This window comes from Anabas testudineus, chromosome 1 (assembly GCF_900324465.2).
Source record: "Anabas testudineus chromosome 1, fAnaTes1.2, whole genome shotgun sequence".
NCBI classification, from domain to species: Eukaryota; Metazoa; Chordata; class Actinopteri; order Anabantiformes; family Anabantidae; genus Anabas; species Anabas testudineus.
In genome coordinates, this window is record NC_046610.1 from 4,463,557 (window position 1) to 4,489,093 (window position 25,537).

Here is a 25,537-nt window from a genome sequence, read left to right on the forward strand (position 1 = left end):
TTGAACTAATTGTCTTTCTTCGCAGTCTCCACAGTACTGAAGTTGTTTGTGTACATGTAAACTTACTTCTGTTGAACACCCCCCCTCCCATCCAGCTTCCCCTTTCCTTTTTCACTACATCCCTCCCCCCACATCTCTCTCTGTTGGACTTCCTCCTTCGTTCTTTCTCTCCATTTCATTTCTCATGCTACTCCTTTAAAGCTTATAGCCCGGGTTTCTCTGTCTTTTCCTTTTTCTGATTTTCTACATTCCTCTCTCTTCCTCTCATTACTATGTCTCTCCTCTCTATTCTCTCTCTGATCACACTTTCTCCTGGAGTGCCTCCATCGACCTGTAATAAAAACAGAGAAGCTGAGGCCGAACGAGCTGCGTTCAGGTGTTACACCTGACTCCTGTTGTCTTGTTTCTCATCGCCGATCTGAGCTGCTGCTGCTGCAGATTATTAACAACAATAAAATGCCTTGCTGCACGAGGAGAGGCAAGTTAAATTGAGCAACTGCTGCAAGAACCAAATGTATGGATTTTTGTTGTTGTTAATTCATTCCCATTTCATGTCACTGAGTGTCCTGTGTATGCAGAACACAGCAGTGGACACAATGGCGCCATTCTCCGGGTCCATCAGGCACGATTTTATGTGTTCAGCAGTTACTGCCTGGACTACACTAATGCAAAGACCATCAGGCTTAACCGGAGTCAAAATGAAAGCTTTCTAATGACTTCCATCTTCCTGTTACCATAATAACAATAGTAGCCACACAGACAATAGGAGTGTGTCAGAGTGTGTTTTTTTTTTTTTGGTGATGACCTACTTTAGCTAATCCCAGGCCTGTGTGTATGTGTTGTGTGTTGCGTGTGCATGTGCGTTTGGCCCAATTTACAAATAACCTATTTTGATTGGAGTGTCAATGACGTGGAGTAGACTGGTGCCCTGACCTTGACGATTGACCAGATCATTAGCCAGCTGGCTGATTTTGTGAAACGTAACATCGACTGCTTTCATCTAAGGAGGATGCAGCCGATTGAAGGGGGCAGAAAAAACAGATGAAAGGATGTGGTGGCTACAAGCAGGTGCGCTTTTCACAAAGGCTGTCTCGCACTGGGATGTGTGCTCACATGGGTAAACAAACAGACACAGGGAATCAGCGGTAAACCCACTTGTGTCTGCTGCCCTTTCATTTTCTCCCACAGATATACACTGTGAGGCCTGTATGTTCAATAGATGGAGCTCAAACCCCCACAGATCCACTGTCACCCCACTAAGTCGCTCTCATATTCTCACACACACAAAAACAAACTAATGACTTCAATACTTCAAGCACAAGAAGAAGCAGTAGTCCTTACAGCAAACAATTCTCACTTCAGCAAGCATTTGACAGGAAGAGAGGAAGGACAGAAAGGTGGGGGGGAAACAGGAGAATACGTGTTTTCACCCTGTCTTGAAAATAATGACACACCTGGGGAAAGCACTGCGACAAGAAGACTATCCTAGTTCACCGTTAGGATCATCAGAGCCATGTCAGTACCGCTGATTGCATACCGACACAAGCATGAGTCAGCGATGTCCGGCACACAATCGCAATGCAGAGCAGTAATGAGCTAAAGGTAGCCAAGGCGCAGCAGTTAGCCTTCAAGCTTCTAATAGAGCAGAAGTTGGTGGGCGTGGTAAAACGAGGAAGATGGGTGCTGCAAATCACTAAAGAAGTGAATCACTGCACTGGAGATTGCTTTTTAAGAGAGCTGTGTTCATTAGCGGAGCTGCACAGTGATGCACGACAGTGCAGGGGATTGCTGGAAATTGGGAAGATCGACTTTAAAGCCTTTGTAGTGGAGGGAAGTTTTCCCATAGGCCACAGATGTATAATTGGCTTACCTTTTTAATTTGGTGTTCAGTCAACATGGATGGAGACTGGCGGCTGAGCTGAGATCAGGGATGTGCAGGGAGTTGTCTTAGTCTTATCAGCACAGAGAATATTCTGGAGACTGAAAGAGGGAAACTGAACCCAGATCAGGATGATGATGATGAGAGGACACCAATATATATATAGAGAGCATCTTGTTCTCTGTGCTAACAGAAATCGTGCTTTGAATCTTGAATAAAAATCACTGAAAAATACCATTTCAGTACTTTTTCAATCATTGCCGACTTCATTAAATATGTAAGATATCTTATATAAGACATCTAACATAAGCTGACAAGGCCTCACTGGTGAATTATGAGAAGCCTTCTTTAATTTTACACTACATCTGAAATCCAAAACACTGGATTCAATTCTGATTTTTGAGTCTAGTTTATTCATACTCTAGCACTGTTAAAAGTTTTATGCTTTATCCTGATTATCGACTTTGGACATGACTCAAAGTTTGTTGTCCAGCATTTTCTAGAGCTTTCAACTACTAACACCTGGGTTTGCAACAAATCAAATTAAGGATTTTAAATGACTAAGCTATGGTTGTGAAGGGTTTATTTTAATCTATATTGTGACACAACAAAGCGATTAAGCAACTTATTGCTTTCAACTGAGCAAGAGAGAAACAAAGAAATAATGTTTAACAAGAAGTAAAGTAATACACAAGATAAAAAAAACTGTAAAAAGTCACCTTATCAAACATCTACAATGTCTAAAATACTACCACAATATAACTGCTGTTAAAAATAATAGGCTTAATAATAAATCACAGCAATAACCTGACAGGTATTGAACTGTGCATAAGGAGTTCAAGTGATCATCATCTACGCGAACATTTATATAAAAGCAAGTGAGTAAGTGAATCCCGAAGTGCCTAAGAGGAAGAAAATAGTAGAACAGTGTGCCATTAAAGAAAGAGCAACCTGCGTTACTGGAATAAAAGCAATAATAATAACAGAGGAAATTGGAAAGAGCTGCTGAGGCACATGTCTCCACTGCCTCTGTGAACTGCTGGTGCCAGAGTGTTTGAGCTGAGAAGAGTGTGAGAATGTTGTATTTGAAGGAAGGAAGGAAGTGAAGAGCGAGAGCGGCTGAATCAGCCTTGATAGAGAAAAAGAGTTCAGCTGAGTGAGACTTTATTGCCCCTGAGGCACAATGACTGTGCAGTTTTTACAGTTTTGAACAAAATATATGGACGTGAGTAAAATCAAAACACAAACCATTACTGTTTCCGTTGATATATTAAGTGCATTTTAGGTCCTAGTACTACAGACACTTGTCTCTGTGCTATTAACAACAGAAGTTTTTCATATGTTTTGCTTACATTATGTTTTCTGTGGCGACAATATTGCCTGGGTGGTGGTTATTTATGTTACAGGTGCTCCATACAGATTGTTTTACACATCAATAAAGTAATAAAGTGAGTTTATTAGTCATGAGGGCTGCTAAATAACACGTGTGTTATGTGACTCGAGGTGAGTTGAGCAACACCGCTTATTTTATCTCTGGTAACAAATAGCCTTAATAGGGTATCTCCATTTACTGTATTGCTTTATCTTTGGCCTTGTTTTTTTTTTTATATCTCTCTCAAATTCCCTAGTCCTGCTGAAAGGCTTTATGTACTGTATGTAGTGTAAGTGCATTTGTTGCTTTTACTATGTGGATAATTTAATACAGACCCCAGGAAGAGTTCAAAATAAACTGAAAAGGGCAATAGGCGCTAGTTCACGCTGGCGAGGCAAGAACATACAGTAGGTCTTCCCATTTGACCTGTAATTACAGCGCTCCCTGTGGGATGGTCTTTGTAATGTTGAAATAAAAGTGGTGCAATATTCACTTTTTTCATTTTTTTTTTTTTTTTGTAGCATGAGCTAGAAATCAAGAAATCAAGGGCAAGAATGGGTAATATAATTTTGTATAATTTTTATGTGTTACATGGTACATTTATAATAAATATTAAATCATCAAAATTATATTAACAATTATAGTAATTATTATCACACAATTATATAATTTATATTTTAATCACTATAAGCGCTATGTACTAGAAATGTTTTGTCATTTCAAAGCTGGGAGACGTCTTATCGCCCACTTCTGCACAGTCTGTATGCTCATAACATCTTCATTCAGTAAAATTCACTGAGCTGCTGCTCGCAGTTGCTCAGCCTCTGGAGAGGTAGCAGTAGATGGGGAGAGACAGCGAAATGTGCCATGGAACACTTGTCTCCACCTTCAGTGCACAGAGGGAACAGGGGGGAACAAGATAAAGACCTCACGGACGGCTACAGAGCTGAATTATAGATGAGGTCGGAGCAATGGAGGCAATCTGCCGGCTTTTCCTATCCTCCCACCTTTAGTCCATGCTCTCTCACGTACACACAAAATACAAATCACGCCTACTACACCCAAACAATATTCCTTACACGCACCAAGTCGCTCAGAGGCAGCTCACATTCACACTGCAGTTCCGGCCCTTCACTTCCCAATATTCATGTACACCTAAACTCTGGTCCGATCTGCACACATGCACACACATACACACTTTCTGAGGCTCTCACCATGCCTGCATTATTGAAAACCACTTAGCACGCTGGCTTTCTCCTGACATCTGACTCACCAAACTGGTGACCCATGAGCACAGCGTAGAAGAGCTGAATTGCCTGATTCTACTGCAAAAGGCACCGGAGAAGTGCTGCATTCGGATACAATTGGAAAAGAAGGAAGCATAGTACTGCAAGCTGGTTTCAGAATCTACTCATTTTAACTGTGCTTTTTAACATTGGAAAGCAAGAAAACAAGCAAGGGGGAAATGTTTAGAGGTTATTGTCATTAGTAAAGTTCCCAGAGGAAGCCCAAGACTAATGTGCCTACCTTACATTGTTAGAAAAGTCAAAATGCATGCTATATGGTCGTGCTTTAGTGTGATAGTCATGGATGCTTTTACTGTATCACAAAAATCAATCGCAACAAACAAAACAAAACAAAAAACAACTGTGTTCTGTAAGCTTTGTGTCACATGATGCACTCAGGCCTAGAAAGGGCTTTGTGGCATCCATCCAAAAGCAACAGCTCAAAGCATCACATCTATTCAAAAACAGCTTATTACAATCTGAACCAATACAGTAGATCCAATGTGACTCGAAAGCCACCAATCAAACGTGGCAGCCAGCCAGCTGAATCTAAGAAAACAAAGACTCTAATGCACATTTATAGGCACAGAAGCCAAACAAAAAAATTCAGGATGTGCATCGAATCAATTGTGTTACTGTACTTGGGGTACATCCCAATTCCCTTAATTACATCTCATTTCCCTGGTTTGTGTCTCTATCCCTCTCACTAAAGATCCATGGAAAGATAACAAGGAAAAGATTTGACGGGAGAACAGCTGATCTCTGGAGACGAGAGGTCTCCTTTCTTTTGAACAATCATCTGCCGCCATGCCTGTGTCTGATGTCAGTAGTTGAGAGGTTTCTGAAATCAGTCAGACTTCAGAGTTGCTGTGGTGACTTTTGTTGGCTAAAGCTTGTGCATCCTAATTATTCTTTAGACAGTATATTTTTAAACAAATACACCTGTACCTGACCCTTAATAGATGTTGTGAGCTCATTATTTTAATAATAAACATGGGACAATCAATTAAGGGACTTGGCAGCCATGGCAGCCACATTTGGATCCATTAGCCACTGTTCACGACAGGCAGTGGAGCCAGTCCCAGCTTCCAAAATGTCAGAGTAACACACCTCGCCATACATGTTGAAGTATTTCCTGTTGTCAGAGCAACTGCAAGGTTGTTATATGAACTGCTGTGAAACAGGTTCTTTGCAGAGAAAATAAAACAAAATATTTGCTGCAGTCCTGCATCCTCAAGGGACAGTGACAGAATGAAGCTTTGAGTCTCTCCCTAAGGCCACGTGAGGAGCAGCAGAAAAGCTGATGTAGATGTGCACAAAGCGTAAGTGGACACATTAGATGTGTTTCCTAAATAGCTCAGCAAAGTGTATATGTACTTGTCTGAAGTGACAAAACAATGTGATGAGGTCATGCAGTAAATCTTCTGATAGTGAATGTTAAAGTTCAGGTGACTGCCTCAGGTGATTTGTTTAATAATGAAAGGAGGTACCTAAAAGAAGGTTTGCAGAGCAGGCATTCAAAGCAGGAACAAAAAAGACAATTGCACAGTCTTGCAGAGTGAGAGATTTCCTTTTAACGCTCTGACAGTGGAAGGATACTGGCTGACTTGATGGCTGAAGCATTTAACACTGAAACTCATCTATCTGTGTAGGAACTTGGAGCCTGATACTCAGAGATTCAGTATGAAAATGTAAGTTTTGTTTTTTCATATTTAGAAACCTTTAATTTCATGCAGGTGGTTCTTTGTCAGATTAGGAATTGCTCTTTTCAAATCTATTTCAGAAGAAAACCCTTCAATGAAAATATCAGCATGTTAATGGGATTTAAGGTTTTAATAAAATGCTGATTACTGTATTTTGATTGTTTCACTGAAAAGTAAAAAAAAAAAGGTCAAATTAGTCAGAAGAAGACTGCAGAAAGTATGTTGTGTTTGAAACTTGATCTGCATACAGTCCTACGGATCACTAGCACTGTCATTACAATTAGAATGGTGTTTGAAGGAAGGATTAGACACTTGCAAAATACTAACACCACTCGATCGCAACAATCGACAGCAAATATCACATTCGGTAGACTTTGTCTGTGTTTTAGGTCAAAGACCTCGTCTGTGATGTCTTCGTCAACCTGACACTGTTATGTTGCCTACTTTACAGAGCTTCCTATTCTGTTTTGAACCTGGAGACATAATGGAACATGTGATTACTAACTGTGGGTGTGACTGTAATCTCATTTATCATTCTGCACCTTCTGTATCATGCTGAAAGGTTTTTATTATCTCTCATAGCCATAAGATTACCCAACTAATACCATGGTATTCTCATACCCTTCTTGTTTTAGATTGTGTCTTGCTTCGTCTCACACAAACAAAAGTTGACTTTTCCACAATCTGAACCAGTTCGACAGCATTTCAACAGTTTGAGAATTTCAGTTGCCCCGTTGCAAACATTGGTTAGGAAACTGTGGACTGGGCAGGACTTGGGATTGTCTGGTTAGAAGTCTGACACAATAACTGATGCTCCCATTGGGGCTTTGTTGTTTTTAATATAAGGTGAGGTTGGCAGACTGAGATTGACAATAGGGTGGGAGACTCTTTGTAATCCAGGTGAGATGATACCAAAGCTCCTCCCACGTTTAAAGGTGTTTGTGAGTTTTCTTTGTTCTGAAAGAGAAGAAAAGGGGATTTAGATGAGGTGTATTACTTCTCATACATTATTATCCTCTACTGAAACACACACTGGGCAGAGCTTTGCTATTTTGAGTTCCTAAACAAAGGCTTTTAAGCACTTTGCAGAGGCCGGGCATCATTTATCATTCCACCTGTGAAACGGTTTTTGCTGGTGTTGCAAAGGTTTTAAAGCTGCAAACCACTTTTATTTTAATCTGGTCAAAAGAACTAGATATTGAACTTTTGAGTGCAAATACACATATGTCTGTTCAACAGGGTCTGTTTAATCCAGTAGTACAAGGCAAATCGCTAACTGGTGCTCTCTGAAAGTAAGGTTTGAGGTGGGTTGTGGAGTTCGCTGCAGTGTGAATATAGTACGTCAGGATTGTGACTTGATTAAATAGTGCTATAACACTGCTGTAACACCAAATTACAGCATGTATAGTACCAAAAGATCAAGTAAGATCACATATATGCTATTCTGTATAATAATTTAGTAAATCTGATCATAGATAGAACCTTCATGTTAACATTATAAGTTAACTTCTCTTTAAATGAAATAAACTGAGTGTAAAGTGTTTCAGGTCAGTGCGTGCATATCTGCAGTTGTTGGGAGAGTAGCTGAGTTGTTGCGTTGACTGTACACTTAGGCTCATTGGTATCTCTTAATGCCTCTGCACCGCTAAATCCTTTGTTCTTTTGTTGCAAACTCATGATTGATCAAACTTTTCTTACAGTAAATCATATATTCTTTTGGCCTTGCCACCTCAAAACATACTCTGAGTTGCTAAGGATAGAAGAAGTGGGTAGGTAATGCAAATAATATGGTAATTATGCACCAGAGTTCCTACTAAGGACATAAAACAAACAGTACATAATAAAGAAACTACATCGTGTTTCCTGTATTTAAAAAATAATCATTTCATATTTCTAGTTTTCAAGACATCAATCATTTTTTCCCTTTGATTTCACTAAAGAATATATGATGCCATTTGCTTGTTATTCAGCTACACTCCCTCCACAGACACACATATCACAGAGAAGCCTAATATACTAACCCTGACAAGTTCAGTGGAAGCTTGGTTCAGCAGGTCAGCAGTGGCAGTGCACACATACAGTCACCCTGAGAGAGAGAGAGGGAGGTGAGCTTTATTTAGGCGGGTTGTGAAATCTAAGAAGTCTGATAAGACAGGGTAGAGCAGCCAAGTCTCGGTTTCCTGCCTTCTCTGATATCAGACTGTCCGCAAATAAAAGCCTTCAGCTGTATTAACACAGGAACCCAAACCACCCTGAATCAAAACACACAAAAAGTAGTTTTCTGAAAATTTCCTGTTCCCTGAATTTGTTGCATTCCAGTCCAGAGATGGGTGCTGGCTCATTATTAAGAGATTTCCTCAAACAGGTTGGTCCCAGAAAGTGATGTGACTTTCAATTACTACTAACACAGAAAGATATAAATGTTCACATATGGGTCCCTGGCTTACATATGTACACATATGTGTACATATATATGTATATATGGCAAGACATTCCTTAGATATTTGTACTTTTTCTCTTTAACAGTGAATAAGAACAATATTTATCAAGCCGTAAAATAAATGAAGTGTACATAAAATAACATACGTGAAAGTACAGCTGAAACATTTAGATGGTTAGTCATTGGCTGGTTGACAGAAAATTATCTTAACAACTTCCTCAAATTAGTTATTAAAGTTTTTAATAATCCAAAAAAGCTGTTGGTTGGTTAAAATGAGCAATGTGTTTATATTATCTTGACCTTTGATAGGTATTTTACAGTAGTTGTAATAATAACTTTTTGTCATCTCTTGCGTGAGAGATGGATGGTATGTAATCAGTCCTGTTCCAATAATTAGGTTTACTGATATATTTGGAACCGTTTTTACAACACTTGCAATGCTTAGCCTAACCCTAACCACCAAAAGAGTAAAAATCACTACATTCATCAACGCTGCCTGAGAAATAGACAGGTGGTAGGGACTTGCTCTGGCTCTGATTCAGGATAAGAGGCTGTTCTCAAATACACAGGACACAAAGAAGCAGAGATCCGTCAGAAGTGACTTGTGACCTAATTACTAGGACATAAATCAGTGAGGACAGAAAGCTGTTGCATGACATCTTGTTTGGCTCTGTTGTAGTGATGAATGGTAACCTCAGCTGAGCTTTGAGACAACAGGAAGCCTTGGTTACAAAGTGGGGCATGTTCATCATGGGAAAGTAAGATTGGAAACAACTGAATGCTGACGTTTTTTACTTTCAAAATGGCACAATGTGCGTGATCATAGTGCTATGATTTCTAGTTGAAACCAGTTGAGCCACCTTAATTCCAACTAAGATTTCTCCCCCCAGTATGAATCCTCCAGAAGTCCACTGTCCTCAATCTGTGACTCACAGCAGTAGCCGGTATGTGCTGTTAAAAGATTGTGGCATCCCAAATCTGACATGCAGCATTTTTTCACATGCATGAGTAAAATTTCTCCAGCAAAAGACTTTTGCTGAAGAAGAAAGGAGGCCCCCCTTTCCCCCCCCATTTCTGACACCGTTTCTTTCCATTTCAATCTCTGTGCATTCGGGGAGAAAGAGAGATGAGCCTTTTATTCACCCCTCGCTTCCTCCTCTTTGTCTTGTATGGTGAGCTCTGTGGGAGGCAGAGGAGAGCAATGTGAAGGAGGGAGAGAGAGTGAACGTGAAGGGGAATTAGAGATGACAGATAATAGTGGGGAATTGAGAGAGTTGCAGAGGGGATGTGGCAGTGGGAGATGAGGTGACGCAGTGCTTCAGTTGTACACCAAACACCACCCGCTTTCACCTCATCTCTCATTTTCATTTGTCTTCCTCTTTTCCCTCCTTCTGCTCCCCTCGCCATCTCTCTTATCTTCTCTTTTCTTCCATGTATGATTTGTGTTTAAGCCAACTGAGGTATTATGTGCTTAATTTATCATTTGAGAAAGCACTGTAGCATCTCATTGAAAGGCTGGAGGGTTACACAACTGAACACATTTCTATCCATGTATGGCTGTGTATTTCTGCATTATCAGGGCTCGTTGGCTAAAGATCAGGGGCGCGTGGGACCAATTCCTTCCCACAACATAACCTGAAAACAGCATCATTTAGGGTTGTTTATATTGTCTTTTTTATCTCGGGAACTCTTCTAAGCCAAATGCACTTTAGTGAAGATAACTTTGGTTTATAGTTGATAAAACACTCAGTCTCATTAAGTCAAATTAAGCCCATTCATCTGTGTATTTTGGTGCAGATCTGGATGCAGATGCATATTAAATTTTTCCAAACTGTGCAGACAAAGGTATGTTATCTGTTGGTGCGTTCATGTTTCAGAGTAACAGACTGTAAGCCGTCCCATAGCACCGTATGGGAGGTGCACTATTATCAGTGAAATTGTTGTTGCGCTGTTATAGACTAAATGTCCATGTAGTAAAGTATGCACACTATGTCACATAGAATTTCCCTGATGTAGAGATTAGTAATCAAGTGTATATTTAAACACTAATTACTAGAGACTTTACTTGATTTGATTTATAATTATTTGATATTATCTCTAAGCCAGAGATTAAAGAATAATGTTAATATGTGCTGTGAAATGACTCCTTCTGGTTCGCAGACGACATGTACTTTAAATCAGTGTGACACGACGGAAAAAACAAATGGTTTGAAGGTTTAGGATCTGATTTGATGTCGACTTCTGACTCACTTAACTTGAGCTTCATAGGGACACGACTTCAGATTCAATTGTAACTTGCAAAACATTCAGATTGCAGGACTGAGACAGTCCTTACAATTTATGTGCCACATCGTATCATCCACAATCTAATGCAATAATTTCCCCCCTTCTCTCTTGTCTCAAAACATGGCAACCTGAAAAAATATGGAAACATTAATTGAATTGGTCTCATTGTGTTTGCACAGTTGCTGTTGTGACGTGATATTGTTGAACAGCACTATTTATTATTATTTCAGTGTCAAGCCTATATCTCCACATCTAGCAGCCAGCAGTGGTTACATGTTGTGGTGGGAAGCTGTTAACATAAATATTTTTGAGTCTGTGAGTGTCTCGGCAACCTGTTGAAACTGTTGAACCTGTTGAACCTGTTGGACATGAATATAAAATGTTTTATCCTCACAGACAACTCTGTCTCTCTCTTCTCATCTCTGCTTTCACATTCACTCCCACAGGCTCCCACTCATGCCTCATTCATTCTTCTCCTCCCTCCACTGGACCACATCTCTCCATGAAACGTCCTCCCATCCTACCCTCCTCCTCCTCTCCCATCCTTAGCTGGACGTCTCTCCCCACCTGCCCTTCTTCACACTTCTCTTCCCTCTTCGCTTTTCGTTTCGTATCCAGTAATTGAGACCCTCAGGGGAGCTGTGCTGAACAAGCTACTTCACATTCATGCAATACGTTGAAGGGAAGTCACTGGCAGTGTTGTCTCACTTTTTTCCCTTAGCTCAGTGTTTTGTTTTTATTCCTGTGCCCGTTATCAACTCGGTGTGTTCAAATGTCCAGCATTTTTTAAAGATGGATTGAAAACATCTTGCTGTATAAGCACAAACTGTAGTGTCCATGTTCATTAACTTTAAAAAGGGAAATTCCACTCAGAAACCAAGGATGACGCTCACATTCAGATGCTTTGAGTCCACTTTTATTATCTGTTTTATAAGTGTGTATAATTGGTCTGTGTCACTTTGTATTTTTGAACATTATGATCATAAAGAGGACATTTTCTAGCACATTTAGCTGGCAAGTCGTCCATGAGTAAAAGGCAGCATGAATAATGATGCCACGACGGTGTTGATTTTTCTCTTCTCTCAGTTCGCTCCTCTCCATGCGGGGTTCACTCTTTCCTTATTCCCTGTATCTTCACTAATAAAAAGCTACAGGATGGAAATTAAATCACATCATTTAATCAGCGTGATTATCAGCATATATTATGTACAGCTCACTGGGCAGAGCCAGTGCCACAGCACCGCTGCAAGCATGCCTTTGATTGTCAGTGCGGCTAATTGTACTAGTAAGAACTCATTTGTTGAAGTTTCAGATTGAACATGACTGCGAGAAGCACGTTTCAGGGTTTAAACCTGCACTACATCTTGTTTTTTTTGGTAAATTCAACAAGCTTACTGACACATCTAGCAGGTATTGACATCTTCTTCTAGCCACCTAATGTATGCAAGTCCTAAAATTCACTTTGATTTTAGCTCTGTTTTGGTATCCAGCCACTCTAGCTCTTTAGTTGCTAAATGCTTCTGTGCAAATTTTGTACTGAAAGATTTAGGATGGAAAAAAAATAGCATGTTTTAGTGCTGAAAATCCTAAATACTAAGCTGAAAGATGCTTAAATGTTCTGGAGCCCAGTCTATCATTAATGCACAAATACTGATTATAGCTGCTTTTAGAAGTTGTGCCCATACTTCCCTACAATGTCTCCTCCTCACTTTTAATCCATAATCAAGATAACTACATTTGATGTACAAAGAGCCAGTATCCCCGAGGTGCTTTGTATCTAAAAGATCAATTTAAATCTTCAGTCTCATAGTGTTTTTCCTTTTGAAGTGCTTTTATGCTCTTTTGAGGATTTTCTTGTAATTAGAGGAGAAATAACAGATTGAGTATGAAAACTGTGAACATCTCATGGCTGTGGCCATTGGCTCTATATATTTGAGGCTACACCTCCCAGTTATTTGGACTGCTGCTCTTACCAAACAGCAACAGGTGGTGTTTATAGATGTTTATTGTCGGACTAATGTGTCTTTATTTCTCTCCATCCCCACCCGCCCCCTCTTTTTTTCTATTTCAGGATGAAAATGCGACGGCACAGGGTGTTCTTGCTGTGCACGGTGGGCCTGTGTGTCATCTCCTTCCTCCACTACTACAAGGCCCTCCACTATGTCTCCCTGCTGCGTGAGCTCTCTGCCCCATACCCCAACATCAAGTCCTTCATCATGGTCAGCGGTTTCTTCTGGAGGGAGAAGGGGTTGGCTGCCACCCCACTCAGCCCTGCCTCTCCTGAAGAGGCCCCTCCGCTACCCGGTGTGCGCGAATTTGACACCAAACCTGAAATCGGTAGTGATGCTACAGATGAGAGACACAGGGATGAACTGGCACCACCTCACCCCTGGGAGAAACCTAAGGACACTCTGAATGAGGTAAGATGGATGAACAATTGTGACCCTGCTTGTGACTTACATAGTGTAACACTGTACAGTACAGCCGCCCTTTCTCAGTGTTCAGTTTTTGTTGAGGCTGACTACAAAAGCAATTTTAATCCTTCAGAGATATTTCCCCTAACAACCTCTGTGATATCGTCCATTTCATGTAAAGGACTTGTTTGCTGTAAGAACAGTTAACTTCAAATTAGCTTTGACTGATATTTTGAGATGTCAACAGTCATTGTGTCCCAACGTTAAACTCAGGTCAGTCTGTGAGTTTATTATTAATACTGACCACCACTCTTAACAAACCTATGTGGATAATATTGTTAATACTACTTAAGTTTTGTAAGTATTTGGACCCAGGAACAAAGCTGTTCATGCGTCTCATGTTAAATAGTGTTGGAACAGGAAGTCCACTGAAATCAGGGCCACTATAATAAGGCATGAGTTTAGAATAATGGCAGTTTTGTGTGATGCTACAGTATATGTAGGCCTAAATAAAGGAACTTAAATCTCATTGGTTCATAGCCTATTTCTCTGGCACCAGCAACAGTCCTAGACTCGCAGCAACTGTTCACCGCTAAATGAAAAACTACATACAAAAGAGCAATAGTCTGCAGATGAAATGGTTCACATATCAATGAATTTGACAGTTTAAATTAATTTACTCACACTGACTTCTCTACTGTTGCTTCCTGTTGGTTCAGGGGATGAGCTCACCTGTTCAGTGCCCTGTCTACTGGGCCACTGAGAGTTTAAAGTACCAGTCTGGGCCCTCTGGTCCTCCCCTCCGTTGTCCTCATCTGCCTTCTTCCTGTCTGCCCCAAAGACAAAGGGAATTTATCAGTCTGAAACCTATTATTAATGTTAATAATAGTAAGACCAAGAGCAATACATCCCAGTTTGTAGAGTATTCTTGTACTTTACTTCCACTTGTCCCCAGTTTATCATTGTTTATACTTGTTCAGACATTAATACTGGATTGTACAAATAATGCATCATCATGTCTTATCTGTTTTTTACCAGGAGAAAGATGAAGATCAGTCCAAGTTGGGAATCCCCAGCCACCATGAAAAACCTTCTAGGCCTGACCTCCCAACAGACAAACTAAATATGGGAGATCTCCACATCCGCAAACACCAGCTTCAAGATGACAAAACATCTTACTTTGTTCGAACCAAAGCTGGAGCTCTTTGCTTTAGGCAGGGGACGGAAATGGCCACCACAAAGGAGTACTCTGGAAAATCAGGAGGTGCTGCGGGCGCTGGAGTTGGAGAAGGTGCTCAAGCTGTGGCTCCTGGGCAACGGGTACTTCTGGATGTCCAGCAGCAGCCCTCTATAGCTCCAAAATCTAAGTCAAGGACCAGGCGCAATGGGAAGCGGCTAGTCAAGTGTGTGTGCCGGCCAGGATGGCACGGACCTTACTGTGGGGTTCCCACCATGGTGTACCACTCCAATCTGCCCACCAAGGAGAGACTGACACCCAGAGAGACCCCACGGAGAGTGATCAATGCCATCAACATCAATCATGAGTTCGATCTGCTACATGTGCGGTTTAATGAGCTTGCCCAAGCAGTTGATCTGTTCCTCATATGTGAATCCAACTTCACTGCCTATGGAGAGCGACGGCCTCTCACGTAAGACACACATTTCTACACTGGTGTATGTGAATGTAAATGATGGCATGCATGAAAGGTCCAGGCTCATTTAAGCATGGTGTTTAATCTTCAGCCATGTAGCCATCAGTAGAGAACTCTTTTGTGCTTAAAGGAAACTTTAAGCTGCTCCACAAATGTAGATAACATAGTTTGGTTTTACTATATGTTGGGAATGTTTAACATTATTAATTATTACTTTTCATTATTAGTAGTAGTAGTTATTGCAGATGCAATGGGTAGCTACTGTTCAGTCTTTGTTTACAACCAACCTTAATGCTTTTTGGTTATCAGTGTACTGAATAACAATTACAGTGATGTTCCTCCGGCAACAGCACAAAATACCTCGGGAGCAATTTTACAGCAAATTATGACAAGAGCGACATGATTGACTCTGCGTGTAGCCTTCGAGGGTGAGATTGGTGTGTTCAATCATAGGATGTGACACAGCATGAAAGCAGCTAGATTCAGTGAACAATCTCTTTTGCTATGCATATCAACAGGTTAATTGAGTTGTTCTTACGGTCGGTTTGGTTTATGGACAATAGGTGTATTGTCCTGAAAGGTATCATTTGTCAAACAAACACCTTTGTTACCTGTCCTTCCTTATCATGTACTTTAAATGCATACTACTAGACTGTGAATGCAGTTTTTCAGTAGGGTCATTACTCACATCACAGCACTCAATGTGTACCGTACTGTACCTCAAAATAGTTTGCTTACTCACTTTTTCGGATTTAGATCTTGCTAATAATGTACAGTAAATAATAACTGTGTTGAATGACATAACTAAAGCAGGTTAGCCGTTTGTCAACTGATATGGAAAAAATATTGAATAGATTGAATAATAGGGAAAAAAAATGTCAAAAACATACTTTACAATGTGATTCTGTAACATGTGATGTATGAGATACTCATTTGCAGTACATGTGCTAAAACTATAGGATTCTTCTTAAATGAATGTCAATTCTGTGATCTTTGCAGTTTCCTGCATCTTCTCACCAATGGCACGTACGACTACGTACGTCATAAGATCATGTACGTGTATCTTGACCACTTCCCAGAGGGCGGCCGACAGGATGGCTGGATTGCTGATGACTACTTGCGTACCTTCTTGACCCACAATGGCATGTCCAGGGTGGTAGGTGCAAGGTCGGATGATGTCTTTGTCATCAATGATGCAGATGAAATCCCAGCACAGGAGGGTCTACTTTTCCTCAAGCTGTTCGATGGCTGGACAGAACCTTTCGCCTTACACATGCGCAAGGTAGCTGAAATGTGTTAGTTTGTGTTTAAATTTAAATGTTTAAATTTCCTACCAGGCTGGCTGTCAGTGTGATGTATGATATTGATGTCTTTTTGATCTGAATATCTGCTGTCTCGCCCTGGCTTTACTGTATTTCCCGTTTCTAATTGTCTCTTTCTTTTCTCCTCATCCAGTCACTGTATGGTTTTTTCTGGAAGCAGCTCGGTTCTCTGGAGGTTATAGCAGGCTGCACCGTGGGGATGCTCCAAGCCGTCTACGACGGTGACGGCATCAAACTGCGTCGTCGCGAATATTACACCATGCCAAATTTCCGCAAGTATGAAAACGACACAGGCCACATCCTGGTCCAGTGGTCAGTAGGCAGCCCCTTCCATTTTGCTGGATGGCACTGCTCCTGGTGCTTCCCGCCAGAAGGGATCTACTTTAAGCTCGTGTCAGCACAGAACGGAGACTTCCCGCGTTGGGGTGACTACAGAGAGAAGCGAGACCTCAGCTACATTCAAAATTTAATAGAGACAGGGGGCTGGTTTGATGGATCCCTGCAGGAATATCCTCCTGTGGACCCCAAAGAGCACATGTACGCCCCAAAGTACATGCTGGAGCACTATGACAGGTATCGCTACCTCCTGGAGAACCCTTACAAAAATACATGAAAAAAAAAAAAAAAAAGTGCAAAATAACTAGTAGAGCCCGACTGAGGTCAGCACTGAGTTTTGGTGGTGGAAACAGTACTAATTAACTACATCTCTCATTGAGCGATATTAAATGTATCTCCACCAGGCAGCACTAATGTTGCAGGGATTTAAAATGTCTTAAAAAAATACATCTTTTTTTGGTGGGGAGGGTGGTGAAAAAAGGGAACACTGTACTACATCCCCCGAAGGACTTATGGTGAGAGGATCCAACCACTGGATTAAAAAAAAAGAAAATATATATATATATATATATATATATATATATTTCTCATTTCTCCCTTTTTGAGGGAGGAGCCAAGCTGTCGTTCTTTTCCTGCCCCATCCTCTATCCTGCCTTTCTTCACCCGAGCCAATTTGACACTTCTGCTGTCTGAGAGAACAGAGCCGCTTCAGAAAGAAGCAAGAAATATTTTGCCGGCATGTGAAACTTGTGGAAAGAAGAAACCTGGAAGTGGAGGACTACTTTTTTGTTTGTTTGTTTGTTTGTTTACTGAAGTTTACAGACTGTCCTGCTTCACACTCCACATTCAGATGTCTTCCTGTTAAATTTGGTAACCTCCTTCCAGAAACACACTTTCAGATAATACACTTTTGTTGGGTTTCAGTAGAAAGTTATAAATTCTACTTCAAGCCCACTGGAGTACCTACCTATCTACAAATGATATGGAATAACTTATTGGAGGCGTTTCAGCTCATTCATGTAGTCACACTTATCCATATGCACCTTAGACCTTTCTATGTGTTTGTAAAATGTGCGTGGGGTTTGTCTTTGTATCATATTGTGAGGTTTTGGGCCAAGAGAGAGGGGTGGCAAGATAGGAAAACAGCGTGAGAGAGACAGTAGGGCTAGAAAGAATAGTGGATAATGAGGGAGGAAGAGAGTTGTGATGAAAGAGAAAGGAAAGGAGGCTCTCTTGACGCTCCCTTTCCCACAGCTTCTGCTGAAGCCCGATTGTTGAAAGGATGAGTGTGCAGAATGTGTGTGTGTGCATGCGTTTGTACCCCAGCGCTAACAGACGGCTCTGAATAAATCATGCCCTGTCAATGGCATCGAAGACAGATGAAACTTGCTGTTATTGTTTGTCCGATGAGAACAATCGAGACGAGTTGAGGAAAGATCACTCTTCAGTTTCATCTCTCTGTCTATCCAGCCGCTGGGAGGACTTTGTTTCCTTGGAAACTACAGTATGTGAAAAAAGGGAGACAAAATGGGTGTTGTTAAGATGAGTGGGTGGGTTCACATAAGGAAAGGAGCTGCAGCATTCAGATGAGGTCAATGCTGACAGTAGGTCCCACGGTTAAATATTCTTGTTTCTCCTCAGCTGTCAATCGCCCACTCCATGAAAATGGCTCTTCTGTGTTTCTCTGCTCTTTTTATGCCTACTAAGTGTCTTTTTTCTGTCTTAGTGTGTGTTTCCTTTAATCCTCATTAAGAAGACACAGTTTTCTCCTCTGTTTAAGTCAGTTATTCTGTCAAAAAATGTCTTTTACTCTTCCACACTCATGTGAGTCCATGTCCTCCTAATCCTCTCCAGAATGCTCTGTTTCAATAATAGGGGTGTATTTATATTGTCTCAGCCTCATTACTCTCTCCCCCTGTATCTACAGCCGTTACTATGACGATACTTTCCCTCTGCCTACAGATCACTATCATCTTGTGCCTGGTGCTTTCCTCCTGTTCTAGTCTGCTTTTGATGTGGATAGATGCCTAAATAACCATGACAAACTGTATAGCATTCGTTGCGGATGGAGTGTGCGTGTGTCTCATGAGCTGATGTCAATGGGGAGTTAGTTCACGTTTTTGCCAAGGGTGAAAAAAAATCATTGCAGCAGTATTTACAATGTAAGTGGGATGTTTTTGGAAGCTGAGCAGACAAAAACAACCAAAAACATTAAATGCATTGATTTGTTTCTTTCAATTGCAGATAGATTGCATCCACCATCTGCTTCTTTTGTGCCTGTTTGGGCTTTAAACATGCTGCTTACCTCAGCTTCAGGCTAGACATCATTTGAAGGTCATCAGTTTCTTAAGAGGAATAACATTTGGGGGAAAACTTCACAAGCTGCTGAAGGGTCCGTCCGCATAATACTGAGAAGTTTGATGTTTGAGACAAAACGGCTCCAAGTAGAAAACCTCAATTGTTCTTTTGTTTGCCTGCTTACAGTGTCCTTGAGTAAGACTTTGAACCACCTCTTCATCATTTAGTCCCTCTGCATGGTGTTGTCAAATGTACATGTATTATGACATTTTTAGATGAATCAGTCTGAATCAGTAGCGATACACAGATTTAGTTAAACTAGCATTGGTGTTTCTTAGTCCATCACTATGCTGGCTCGTCATGGCTTTGAGCTCGTAGTGGGAAAATCAGATTAGCCAACAGGCCGCTGACAGATGTGTCGGGTCTGCGCTGCTGCCGCCACAGTGGCAGAATGATCTGCGGTGGCAGCTGTTATGGGTTTGGTATTGGTGTCGAGAGCCAAACTCCCATCCAAACCCACAGGGGCTGCAGAGAAACAAGCTTTAAATAGGATTTGACATGAGGTGACAGAACAGATGACAATGCTGGATTATATTTTTCATTATTTCTGCATGTTGAAAAACTGATGAATAATTAGCAAAGAAAAATATGAGGTGGGCTTGTGTCTTCTCTGCTACTTTAAGTAGCCCTTTCATATTTTGGACATGTTACCTCTTGAGATCAGACAGGTGGATGGTTGTGGCCCATTTTGCACTAAATTACTTAACTTTTTACATTTTTTTGGGCAATTTTGTGAAATAGTGTGGTATCTTATTTGATTTACACAAAGCAGACAAAACAATACTACATTTTAACTTACATATATTTTATACTGTAGACAAAAACAACATTAAACTTTACAGCAAAACATCATCTCAGAAACTAGACCGCAAGGGTGTTTTTTCAATCCCATCACGGGTTGGGTTTAAGCTCTGCCAAGAGGCATTTAACCAGAGTTTGCAGCAGACAGAGTTGCAAGTAATCAGGCTTCACATCTGGTCAGCAGTGGGTACGTGCTTGCATATCAACCTGCTGTGCACTTCTGAAATTGTATGTGCATGAGTGAGTGACTCATGCCAGATAACTGTGTCTGGGCTGCTGAAAGGCAAGCCAGGGTTACCTCACTCGGCCTGTTGCCACGTTATTGCCATGGCAACAATCCTCTTGATGAATTCTCGAGATCCTGTAGAGCCTGAGGTCATCAATGAATATAGCAGACCAGTAAGGATAAGACTCTTTTTATAAACTCACAATGACCTGGGTAAAAATGCTAAACGTCATTGGTCACTCACTTTCAGTACATGTCACCGTACTGAGGAGCTGAGAATAGCTGGGAATAGTGACACACAAACAGTGTACATCATTATGCGGCACACACACACCTCTTTTTTTGTTTAGTTTGTGTGTTTCCTGTCGATATGACTGACTCATTGCAGAGGGGCAGGAAAAAAATCATTTCTTTAAACATAAGCCAGGAAATAAACATGAATGTGAATTTAGACAGGAAAACATGAAAAAAGAGTTCTGTTTCAAACAAAGCCAAGACTTGATGAAGACTCGAATCCAAAAAGAGACATTTTGGAAATAATCTTTCCATTGCCAGTGACAGTCTCCCTGGATGAAGGCCCCTCCTCTCCCCGGCATCGCTTTCACGGGGGAGAGGAGGGAGGTAATAAGCTTGACCGAAAAGGCTTTGATTTTTCACTTTGATGAGGGAAAGTCATCGTGGCAATGAAATAAAAACCGTCCAAATGAAGGGAGCAGCTCATCATCCCTGTAAAAAGGCAATCCATAAGCCGGTGACAGTTTAGGTGAAAATGAGGTAACGTTGAGTGATGGGAGCTGCGTTTGTGCAGACTTGCTGGCCTTGTAATGGATTTATACGGTTTGACATCCTGATGGTGGAACTGTGTCTTGCTCAAGAACACTTCAGCAGTTTGTGGCCATTCAGCAGATGCTGCAGTATTCATTCAAACGAACCAGTGACAGTTACGTTGTGGGGGGGTCTAAATGCATCACAAAGGCCTCGTACTTTGTGTATTCTGTTTTTTTGTCATGATCAATAATAAAACTTGATGATACAACAGCATATGGCAAAAGGAAGAACCGCAACATAGCCAGACCTAATATATTCTATCTTATTTACAGCATTTTCAACTTCAGACTTCACCAAAGATACAAGCTTTGATTTTTTTTTGTTTTTTGATTTAGTTTTCGTGCACACGCCACCAACACATAATCTGCAGAGAACATGGCTGCTTGCTTCAGGTGATTGTAAGAGGGAATAAATTAAGTGGAAAACACCAAACTGTAAATGCGGCGGAGCAATGCTGCTGCAGACAGGTTTGGGGTTGCGTTGCTAGGAAACAGCTCAGCACCGTCTTTACTTCCTTTTACTTATTGATATTAGCAACATGTAAAAAAAACACTTGACCCATTTGGAGGGGTAATATTTAAAATTGGAGTGGTCTAAATTTACAATGCAAGAGCTGTCAGTGTTTTATTTAGTTCTCAATGCAGGTTGGCTCCTCCAGTGCACTTAGGATATCAGACAGTTACTTCTGTTTAATGCAACATATGGTATCGCCGTAAGTTACGTTAAACAAACAAGTAATCAAAAATAGTCAGGCTCCAACTAATAACACAGGCGTTTTATTATTAATTTGCTTTCTCTAACCCAAAGATGAGCCTGGAACTGATTTCTTGAATCACTAACTGAGCACAATTAACCAAAATTGATGAATTGATCTTTATTTATAAAAAACTTGGCGAACCTTTAGGTCTTGAGAGCTGTGCCCATCATTCAGATGACTAGCTTTGACCCTCCCATTATCAGTTCAATTCTCCTTTACAGATACTAACTACCAACACGTTTGTAGCATTCAGCAAGTCTGTGTGTATTCAGATGTGTTTCCTCTGCACTACCACTCATCTGTTGTGTTTGTAGAGTGGCCTTCACGGCTCTGGCCTCCTGGCAGCCCTGTGGCTTCCACTGATTGATCTTTTCTAAGAAACACTGGTAGCATGCAGGCTGGAAATCAAGGGGAGAAAGATGGGGGTGCAAATAAAATAGGCTCATTTTACTGGATTCCTTTTTTTTTTTTTACTTCTCTTTTGTCCGAGTGGCTCTTATGTGGGTCTGCAAAGTAGAGAAACTTTTAGAAAGGTATGAAAAACTGCCAAATGCACTGCCTTGATGTATTTTCCGAACATCTCATCTACTCTAAAGTTTATATATAAATAAATTAATCTTCATGGATGGGGCACTGAAGCTAAGTAATGCTAAATGGTTTAGACTTCAAATAAAATTATAGAAATTATGTTGTTGCCAGTGCTGCTAGACTGCAGCACAAGAAAGCTGCTGTTGTTTTTGACTTGGTGGTAAACATGTGGTTATTTTTTTCTCTTGAAGTGAAGCATTCACATTCCACAAGCTGAGAGGTCACATTAACAACCAACAGCTGCAGCGATGTGTCACTGACTGGAACGCACTAGGTGTTACTTGCCCTAACAAGTGCAAATGTTTAAACCACTAACTCTTATACACTACCTGGACAAAACAAGCCACCACCCGGATTGCACTAAGCAAATCGTTGCCTACCCCCAGATAATCACTGCAGTGATTAGTATGTTTCAGCTGGATACACAATGAGGTCAGCTGACTACCTTAATGTACGGAATGACTAAGTTTTCCCATCAATGGATTTTTTCTTGCCTGATGGCACAAGCACATTTTAAAAAGACAATGTCAGGAGTCATATACTGTAGCACAAATTGTGAAAGAGTGGTTCAGGGAGCATGAGACATCATTTTCACACACAGATTAGTCCAGACCTTAACACTACTGAGAATCTTTGGCATGTGCTAAAGAAGAATTTATGCAGTCTAGTCTCATCCTTAATGCAAGATGTTGGCGAGAAATTAGTGCAGCTCTGGATGAGAATAAATGTGGCCCCAGTGGATGCACTCCAATCAAATAAAAAGGTGGCCCAACAAATTAAAGCGTGTGACTTTTTTCTGGCCAGGCAGTGTACTTTGTAATAGTATTTAAAAAGGGACAGTTCACCCAAATGACAAAACAGCAATGTTTTCTGAAGTGCTTCAATATCCAATCATGCAGATACTGCCCCTTCGAGCAACAATAACAAAATCTTATTGACTATATTTTATATATACACATTGTGTCAGAACGGAGGCAGAAATCTTATTGGAAAACAGTCAGCCTTGATCAATATCACTAGAGGTAAATTATTTATTTATTTATTTTTAGGCTTTGGAAGAAAAATGAAATTTCAATCCCTGCAATAATATGATAGCTGAGCGAATCCATATGTTGGTGCAAATTGATTTAATTAAAAGTGTAGAACAGCTACTAAATTTTGTTTTTCCAAGATCAAGAATGAACTTTTCCTTTAACCTTTTTTGTTTTGTATTTTGGGTAAACAGACCCGTTGAAGCATTAAAAAGGTTGGAAGCTTAACGACACCTCACAACGTAGGATTCTTTCGCTGAGATTTAAAACCTTTGTGCTGTTTGGGTACGGTTCAGGTCTGTTAAGAAAAGCCACTAACTTATGTAAATGTTAGATGGAAAATGATTTGCAGAATCGAAGCTGAATGCAGTGCGACAGGGCAAAGGGACACATCCAGTTAAAGACTAGTATCTGGTGAACGTTTCTAGTATAAACAGGAAAGGTGAGACCTGCATGTAAGACCCGAGTCATAACACATCTCAGTGTGTTTTAGGACAGACTGTTGGCTTCAGGGTTCGCGTGGGACGAGACTGGTCCAGGAGTCCGTCCATATGTTGTCACGCTGCACATCAAAAGGAGGAAAGTCAGTGTAGCACAACAGAGACAGATGGACGCAGTGACACGTACAGGTACACGTGCGATAAGTCGGGCAAGCAGACAGACCGGCACCTGGCTGCAGATCAAATGCCATCAGAAACTGGAAGGAAGGAACAAATAATGAATGGGCATCTCCGTTTGCATGAGAAACAACCCCCTAGACGGTATAATGAAGAGTATTTGGACACCCCCTAACGACTTACTTTGAGTACTTTGGGGCTGTGGTTCCATTGAGAGATTCTAAACCACTAAAAATAAGATTACAATCTGCAGTATTTATCTTGAAATTGGCCAAAATCACAGTGAAATATACGTTAATGTAAACTAAGAATTTAAAGGACTAGTAGAGCATTTCAGTTAGGAAATTCAGGTACGTGGCCTGAATGGCTTTTGTTTTTGTACTGGGTTAGAAAAAGGCAAATGAAGGGGAGGGAAGGGTGAGGGGACGAGGGAGAGAGAGAGCGTGAGCCTCCAGAGGGGTTTGAATTCCCTGCAATCAGAAACAGATGGAGATGGAAACAGGGAGTGACCTATCCTTAGACTTTCCACATGTATAACCTTTACCTTCTTTTGTTAGGTTTTGTTTTGCACTTATGCTTTTATGTGAAGTCAATCAATGTGTATTTTTCTTCTGGCGTGTTGTTTTTAAAGTTTAATATTATTTTTGGTGGAAGTCTGAGGAGCAGAGAGGGAGGGGCGGTGAGTGTCCCCGTCTTTCTGTTTCTCTATTTAACTTTGTTTTTGTACTTTTTATGTAACTTCATCCACTTGGCAGCTTGATATTTAATGTCTTTTTAATGCAGTGTGTGTATGTATGTATGTGTGACTGAGTGTTTTTTCTATGGTTGTGTAGACAAATCTTTTGTTCATAATCATAATAGCAAGAACACTTTGAAAGGTTTTGAAGGATAGGACCTGGTTTTTCAGGTTATAGTTAGAATTAAGTTTGGATCACTGTTGGACTTTGGCATTTAGTCGTTACAGTAAGAGGACAGTAGGGTAAGGAGCAAAGAAATACATTATGTAAATGAGCGTCCTCACAACTATAGTTAGCACCGTCTTGGCTCACTGCTCGAACAGACTACCACCTCACAGATCTTTTGCCTCCGTTGATGCTGTAAAGGGGACTTCTTGATCTTTACAGCATCACAAACTCTTTGTCACTTTTTGTTAGTTTTTATTTTCTTTTTTTTTTCAGGGCACATATCACAGAAACCTACAGCACACATGCACACAGACAGACACAGTACCACCACTGTTTTGTTTTTACTGTGGTCTGTCCTGTGTTGGTCAAACAGTCAGACTACTGTAGCCACTCTGTTTGTGTGCTCGCTGTTATGTGATCACTATGAAGGCTCACCATTGTGTGACCAAAAACCATTTTTGTTGTCTCTCAGCCATTTAGAACCAGTTTGGGCTGGCACGCTGACCTAAGAAGAACCTGGGATTTAGGGGGGGGAAAAACAAATATTCCTTCAAATAGTCAAAGATGTTAAAAACAGAAAAGAGAGAAGTGGAAAATGCTTTTTATTTGAGCTGCATGCTGAACGGCAGAAAGTACTACTCACACCTTATCAGAGGGTTTTTTATGCATACATAAATTGGTGATACTGCTTGTTTCATTTTAAGTTTGATAAAATATGTAACACTTAGCTGGTCAG

The 25,537-nt window shown here is 40.7% G+C and overlaps 1 protein-coding gene across 3 annotated transcripts in view; it reads left to right on the top strand.

The window, feature by feature from the left end:
• mgat3b (beta-1,4-mannosyl-glycoprotein 4-beta-N-acetylglucosaminyltransferase b) overlaps positions 1–25,334 on the top strand; it is a 55,692-nt gene extending 30,358 nt beyond the window's left edge. For 2 of the 3 annotated variants that reach the window (XM_026358910.1, XM_026358912.1), the window contains exons 2-5: positions 13,038–13,386; positions 14,419–15,029; positions 16,032–16,314; positions 16,488–25,334. In XM_026358910.1, coding sequence (XP_026214695.1) covers positions 13,038–13,386; positions 14,419–15,029; positions 16,032–16,314; positions 16,488–16,967 — 1,723 coding nt within the window. In that variant the 3' untranslated portion in view covers positions 16,968–25,334. Of the gene's footprint in view, positions 1–6,040; positions 6,229–13,037; positions 13,387–14,418; positions 15,030–16,031; positions 16,315–16,487 lie in introns of those variants that run through there. The other variant, XM_026358911.1, reaches the window with a different exon arrangement.
• Positions 25,335–25,537: the final 203 nt, after the last annotated feature.